General features: G+C 53.2%; 1 protein-coding gene across 1 annotated transcript in view; it reads right to left on the minus strand.

Annotated features, from left to right (window-relative positions):
* Window positions 1-5,377: 5,377 nt before the first annotated feature.
* Window positions 5,378-7,750, minus strand: part of LOC132808834 (glutathione S-transferase P-like) — a 12,364-nt gene continuing 9,991 nt past the window's right edge. Inside the window, exons 5-7 of the mRNA XM_060822274.1 lie at window positions 7,391-7,494; window positions 6,418-6,525; window positions 5,378-5,741 (exon numbers count right to left, since the gene is read on the minus strand). Of these exons, the coding sequence (XP_060678257.1) occupies window positions 5,553-5,741; window positions 6,418-6,525; window positions 7,391-7,494 (401 nt within the window). The 3' untranslated portion in view covers window positions 5,378-5,552. The remainder of the gene's footprint in view (window positions 5,742-6,417; window positions 6,526-7,390; window positions 7,495-7,750) is intronic.

Here is a 7,750-nt window from a genome sequence, read left to right on the forward strand (position 1 = left end):
ACACTGTGGGACAATTTAGCACGGCCAATCCACCCTAACCTACACATCCCTGAACACTGTGGGACAATTTAGCACGGCCAATCCACCCTAACCTACACATCCCTGAACACTGTGGGACAATTTAGCACGGCCAATCCACCCTAACCTGCACATCCCTGAACACTGTGGGACAATTTAGCACGGCCAATCCACCCTAACCTACACATCCCTGAGCACTATGGGACAATTTAGCACGGCCAATCCATCCTAACCTACACATCCCTGAACACTATGGGACAATTTAGCACGGCCAATCCATCCTAACCTACACATCCCTGAACACTATGGGACAATTTAGCACGGCCAATCCACCCTAACCTACACATCCCTGAACACTGTGGGACAATTTAGCACGGCCAATCCACCCTAACCTACACATCCCTGAACACTGTGGGACAATTTAGCACGGCCAATCCATCCTAACCTACACATCCCTGAACACTGTGGGGCAATTTAGCACGGCCAATCCACCCTAACCTACACATCCCTGAACACTATGGGACAATTTAGCACGGCCAATCCACCCTAACCTACACATCCCTGAACACTATGGGGCAATTTAGCACGGCCAATCCACCCTAACCTACACATCCCTGAACACTATGGGACAATTTAGCACGGCCAATCCACCCTAACCTACACCTCCCTGAACACTGTGGGACAATTTAGCACGGCCAATCCACCCTAACCTACACATCCCTGAACACTGTGGGACAATTTAGCACGGCCAATCCACCCTAACCTACACCTCCCTGAACACTGTGGGACAGTTTAGCACGGCCAATCCACCCTAACCTACACATCCCTGAACACTGTGGGACAATTTAGCATGGCCAATCCACCCTAACCTACACATCCCTGAACACTGTGGGACAATTTAGCACGGCCAATCCACCCTAACCTGCACATCCCTGAACACTGTGGGACAATTTAGCACGGCCAATCCACCCTAACCTACACATCCCTGAGCACTATGGGACAATTTAGCACGGCCTATCCATCCTAACCTACACATCCCTGAACACTATGGGACAATTTAGCACGGCCAATCCATCCTAACCTACACATCCCTGAACACTATGGGACAATTTAGCACGGCCAATCCACCCTAACCTACACATCCCTGAACACTGTGGGACAATTTAGCACGGCCAATCCACCCTAACCTACACATCCCTGAACACTGTGGGACAATTTAGCACGGCCAATCCATCCTAACCTACACATCCCTGAACACTGTGGGGCAATTTAGCACGGCCAATCCACCCTAACCTACACATCCCTGAACACTGTGGGACAATTTAGCACGGCCAATCCACCCTAACCTACACATCCCTGAACACTATGGGGCAATTTAGCACGGCCAATCCACCCTAACCTACACATCCCTGAACACTATGGGACAATTTAGCACGGCCAATCCACCCTAACCTGCACATTCCTGAACACTGTGGGACAATTTAGCACGGCCAATCCACCCTAACCTGCACATCCCTGAACACTGTGGGACAATTTAGCACGGCCAATCCACCCTAACCTACACATCCCTGAACACTGTGGGACAATTGAGCACGGCCAATCCACCCTAACCTACACATCCCTGAACACTATGGGACAATTTAGCACGGCCAATCCACCCTAACCTGCACATCCCTGAACACTGTGGGACAATTTAGCACGGCCAATCCACCCTAACCTACACATCCCTGAACACTGTGGGACAATTGAGCACGGCCAATCCACCCTAACCTGCACATCCCTGAACACGATGGGACAATTTAGCACGGCCAATCCACACTAACCCGCACATATTTGGACTGTGGGAGGAAACCGGAGCACCCGGAGGAAACCCACACAGAAGCGGGGAGAATGTGCAAACTCCACACGGACAGTCACCCCCCGAGGCTGGGATTGAACCCGGGTCCCTGGCGCCGTGAGGCAGCAGCGCTAACCACTGAGACACCATGCCGCCCACACGTGCTGCCCATTAGCCAGATCAGAAACAAGAGCAGGGAGGTTATGGTGGAAAAGTACAAAACCATTGGTTCGGCCTTAGCTCAAGCCAGGTTCTGGGAGGTAAATTGTTGGAAGCATTTGAAAGGACCCAGAGGAGACTTACCAGGACATTATGTTGGCTGAAGTGTTTCAGTTATAAAGCGAGAATGGATTGAGAAGGGGCAAGGTTGGGTTAGGGGGTGGAACCATCACTCCTTGATGGAGGAATCAGTGAGCCGGGCCTGTAAGATGTAAGATGAGGCACAGAATACTTTGAGGGGATGCGGGGAAAAACAAATTCATCCTGTAGATGGTGGGAATCTGAAACTCCCTGCCTGTAAGGTGGGGTAGAGTCAGGAAAACCACATACCGTTTTGAAAGTATTCCGATGTGGCACGCGAGGCCAAGTGCTGGAGAAAATGGGATTCCCGTCGTTGGGTTTGCTCTTGACCTGATGTGAATGCCATGGGCTGAAGGATTTTATCTTCTCGATGCTGTTGATCTCTCTGTATGCCTTGTTAAGCAGATTATCCGCTGTTCTGATAAGGGAACAGTGAACATCAAGGACCCAGACAGATCCTTGGTCCTTCCCAGTGCCTGAGTCTTTCTTAAGTATTCCCTTCCCATCTTCCTTAAATACCCAAATCCATCACCTCACCTCAATTTGGATTTGCCGTTGGTCAACCTGTCAGTCTTCCTGTCATCTAAGATCTCCCCCCCCTCACTATTTCCTGTCCCCCCCCCCCAACTTTTATGTGCATCTGCAAACTTTACTGACCGACTCTCCATCGTTCAAGAAAGATAAACTATAACCAACAGGGGAGACATCACTGTGGGCCATCGCTGGGTAACAGGCTTCCAGTCAGATAAGAAGCTGGAAATGTGTTGCTGGAAAAGCGCAGCAGGTCAGGCAGCATCCAAGGAGCAGGAGAGTCGACGTTTCGGGCAGGAAACTTTCATTCCTGATGAAGGGCTCATGCCCGAAACGTCGATTCTCCCGCTCCTTGGATGCTGCCTGACCTGCTGCGCTTTTCCAGCACCACACTTTCAGCTCTGACCTCCAGCATCTGCAGTCCTCACCTTCCCCTTCCAGTCAGAAAAACCCTTTCTACAATAAAACCACCCTGTCCTTCTTTACTGACTTCTCTCAGCTCTCGGGCTCTGCTCCTCCTCACGGTCAAACGTTATGCCCCTTCCCTTTCGATCTAACACCAAACCTCATTTCCTTTCTTAACTCTCGTCAGGCCCGTTTAACCTGGTTCTAATTTTGTACCCGGTAGGGCTGGGCAATTATTCAACCGCATGGTACTGGAAAAGCGAGGTTGGCAACACAGGGGCACAGTGTGTTTGAGTGTGAGTTCTTCACCAGCAGTGAGGGGAGGGGTGGTCCCAGGGGGAGGGGATTCACCTGCAATTCCATTTGATGACAGGTCGCTGATAAATGGGTAGGTCTCCTAGCAGCGTGCGGACCCTAGCAGCTTTTAATCGGTTATTTAAAAGCCTAACTTTCCCCGAGGCACCAGATGTATAAACGTCCGAGGGGTGGCCGTTTTAATTAAGGAGTATAACAACGGCGAGGCTCTTTTGATTGGGAGTGTGTCGAGTTACAGGTTGTAACGCTATCTGTGAGCTGAAAACGTGTTGCTGGAAAAGCGCAGCAGGTCAGGCAGCATCCAAGGAGCAGGAGAATCGACGTTTCGGACATGAGCCCTTCTTCAGGAAGGGCTATCTGTGAGGTCAAATGTCAAACGCGGATGTGTTGAGATGCCTACCGCTGGGAGATACGCTACCCATAAGACCGTAGGAGGGGAAGTAAGGCCATTCGGCCCATCGAGTCCACTCCGCCATTCAATCATGGCTGATGGGCATTTCACTTACCAGCGTTCTCCCCGTAGGTCCTTAATTCCTCGTGACATGAAGAAGTTATCAATCTCTGCCTTGAAGACATTTAGCGTCAGAGATTGATAAATCTCCTGAACAAACATGGGGTCCTGAACAGGCAGTGAGACCATACGAAAGCTGCAAACTTACGAACGGTCGAACACCAAAACGTGCCTGGTTCTTAACCACCTTTCTGACTGTGCCAGGAACAATGGGATCTCCCTCTCCAGCAAGCATTGAGAATACCGAGGATGGTAGTGTCCTGGGGAGTGTTGCTGAACAAGGAGACCTTGGAGTGCAGGTTCATAGCTCCTTGAAAGTGGAGTCGCAGGTAGATAGGATAGTGAAGGCAGCGTTTGGTATGCTTTCCTTTATTGGTCAGAGTATTGAGTACAGGGGTTGGGAGGTCATGTTGCGGCTGTACAGGACATTGGTTAGGCCCCTGTTGGAATATTGGGTGCAATTCTGGTCTCCTTCCTATCGGAAAGATGTTGTGAAACTTGAAAGGATTCAGGAAAGATTTACAAGGATGTTGCCAGGGTTAGAGGGTCTGAGCTACAGGGAGAGGCTGAACAGGCTGGGGCTGTTTTCCCTGGAGCGTCGGAGGCTGAGGGGTGACCTTATAGAGGTTTATAAAATCATGAGGGACATGGATAGGGTAAATAGACAAAGTCTTTACCCTGGGGTGGGGGAGTCCAGAACTAGAGGGGCATAGGTTTAGGGTGAGAGGGGAAAGATATAAAAGGGACCTAAGGGGCGACTTTTTCCCCCAGAGGGTGGTACGTGTATGGAATGAGCTGCCAGAGGATGTGGTGGGGGCTGGTACAATGACAACATTTAAGAGGCATTTGGATGGGGATATGGATAGGAAGGGTTTGGGGGGATATGGGCCGGGTGCTGGCAGGTGGGACTAGATTGGGTTGGGAAATCTGGGTCAGCATGGACGGGTCGGGCCGAAGGGTCTGTTTCCCGTGCTGTACAAATCTGTGACTCCATTCGGAATATGGTGAAAGCGACCGGGACCTGAGAGGAACGAGATGGGAACCTCACTGAGACGTAGAGGATTCTTACAGGGGGGGGGGGGGGGGGTCTGATGGGGTCAGTGCTGAGAGATGGAGGGGGGTTTCCCCCACGTGGGAGGGTCTCGGACCAGAGGGCACACTCTCGGAATAAAGGGGCACCAGTTTCAGGCTGGGATGGGGAGGGATTCCCTCTCTCCTGAGCGTCGGGAGTCCTTGCCGCAGAGAGAGCTGTGGGAGGTTGGGGGCACGCAGAGACCCCGTGTATATTGAAGGCCTAGAGAGAGAGTGGACCAGTCGGGGAATCGAGGGGAAAGGAGGGGAAGGAGATCAGAACACAGCGCGCTGAGGAGAGAGTTCTGGGGGAGATGGGCCGGCAGTGCGCGCCGGACAGTGAGGAACCGCGTGCGCGTGGATCAAAGCAACACCGAGAAACACCAGGAAAGGTTCCCAAGTATGTTTATTTCGGTCCTCAGGAGACCAGGACGGGACGGTGGCGACGCCACGCTGAGGCGGTGCCTGGAGGAGGAGGAGGAGGAAGAAGGCCCAACTAGGCCGAGCCAAGCCTAACTCCGAGGGGCCACAGCACTCTCCAGGGGAGAATCGCTCCACCCAGACTCACTGCTTCCCGTTCCCGTTGATGGGGACCTTCTTGTGGGCGTCGGATTCCAGGAAAGCCTTGAGTTTAGGCCTGGAGATCACCCGGTCATGGTAGGCCTTGAGTACGGGAGTACCCTTCAGACAACCCGGAGAGAGCACCTCGAGGTTAGAGAGCATATCGACCAGGTTGTAGTCAGCAAAGGAGATCTACACGGAGAGGGAGAGAGAGAGAGAGAGAGAGAGTTAGACACAGCATCAAACACTCCCAGGGACAGGGACAGCACGGGGTTAGATACAGAGTAAAGCTCCCTCTACACTGTCCCCCATCAAACACTCCCAGGACAGGGACAGCACGGGGTTAGATACAGAGTAAAGCTCCCTCTACACTGTCCCCCATCAAACACTCCCAGGACAGGGACAGCACGGGGTTAGATACAGAGTAAAGCTCCCTCTACACTGTCCCCAATCAAACACTCCCAGGACAGGGACAGCATGGGGTTAGATACAGAGTAAAGCTCCCTCTACACTGTCCCCAATCAAACACTCCCAGGGACAGGGACAGCACAGGGTTAGATACAGAGTAAAGCTCCCTCTACACTGTCCCCCATCAAACACTCCCAGGGACAGGACGGGGTTAGATACAGAGTAAAGCTCCCTCTACACTGTCCCCCATCAAACACTCCCAGGGACAGGGACAGCACGGGGTTAGATACAGAGTAAAGCTCCCTCTACACTGTCCCCCATCAAACACTCCCAGGGACAGGACGGGGTTAGATACAGAGTAAAGCTCCCTCTACACTGTCCCCCATCAAACACTCCCAGGGACAGGGACAGCACGGGGTTAGATCCAGCTTCAGTGAGTGTGTTATTTGGAGATTCAGACCTGGTTCCCCACGAGGAAGTCTTTCCCTCCGTTATTTTTCTTCAGAATATTCTCAAAGGGTTTCAGTTCCGTCGGGAGATTTTTGATGAAAGTATCTTTGCCAGTTTCCTGCGACAGACAGACAAGGAAGAAAGTTACATCAGTCATTACCTCAAAACTACACGGCTCAGAGCTGAGGGAGTGGGCACTGTCAGAGGGTCAGTGCTGAGGGAGCGCCGCACTGTCGGAGGGTCAGTGCTGAGGGAGGGCCGCACTGTGAGAGGGTCAGTGCTGAGGGAGCGCCGCACTGTCGGAGGGTCAGTGCTGAGGGAGGGCCGCACTGTCAGAGGGTCAGTGCTGAGGGAGCGCCGCACTGTCGGAGGGTCAGTGCTGAGGGAGCGCCGCACTGTCGGAGGGTCAGTGCTGAGGGAGCGCCGCACTGTCGGAGGGTCAGTGCTGAGGGAGGGCCGCACTGTCGGAGGGTCAGTGCTGAGGGAGGGCCGCACTGTCAGAGGGTCAGTGCTGAGGGAGCGCCGCACTGTCGGAGGGTCAGTGCTGAGGGAGGGCCGCACTGTGAGAGGGTCAGTGCTGAGGGAGGGCCGCACTGTGAGAGGGTCAGTGCTGAGGGAGGGCCGCACTGTGGGAGGGTCAGCACTGAGGGAGGGCCGCACTGTCGGGGGGTCAGTGCTGAGGGAGGGCCGCACTGTGAGAGGGTCAGTGCTGAGGGAGGGCCGCACTGTCGGAGGGTCAGTGCTGAGGGAGGGCCGCACTGTCGGAGGGTCAGTGCTGAGGGAGGGCCGCACTGTCGGAGGGTCAGTGCTGAGGGAGGGTCGCACTGTCGGAGGGTCAGTGCTGAGGGAGGGCCGCACTGTCGGAGGGTCAGTGCTGAGGGAGGGCCGCGCTGTGGGACTGATATCACTGCAATGTTCCTATGAAATTCTTGTAACCCATCTAAGTCTCGCCCATAGCCTCTTGAAAAACACATATTACTCACGTAGTCTTTGAAGATAAGTATTGAATATTTAATGCGTAGGTCCTCCACACCATCATTCACCATGTCAATTAATGTGGCCTCTCTCACATTTTTCCCGTAGAGATCTTGAGCAAAACAAAGGAAATATTAAAATAATTGTCTTCAACGTTGTCAGACACTGATTGGTCACATTGGAACTCAGTGGGCCTTCGGCTTTGGCTAATGAAGGGCTGTAGGCCTCAGGCTTCAGCCATTCCAGGATATTAGGCCTCATGCCTGAGCTGGTGGGGCTGCGTAGGCCGCAGGCTTTAGCCATCCAGGTAATAAGTCCCGGGCTCCACCCAATCGGGAACTGTAACCGTTCAGGTTTCGGGGGAGAAT

Source organism: Hemiscyllium ocellatum (assembly GCF_020745735.1).
Source record: "Hemiscyllium ocellatum isolate sHemOce1 chromosome 40 unlocalized genomic scaffold, sHemOce1.pat.X.cur. SUPER_40_unloc_4, whole genome shotgun sequence".
NCBI classification, from domain to species: Eukaryota; Metazoa; Chordata; class Chondrichthyes; order Orectolobiformes; family Hemiscylliidae; genus Hemiscyllium; species Hemiscyllium ocellatum.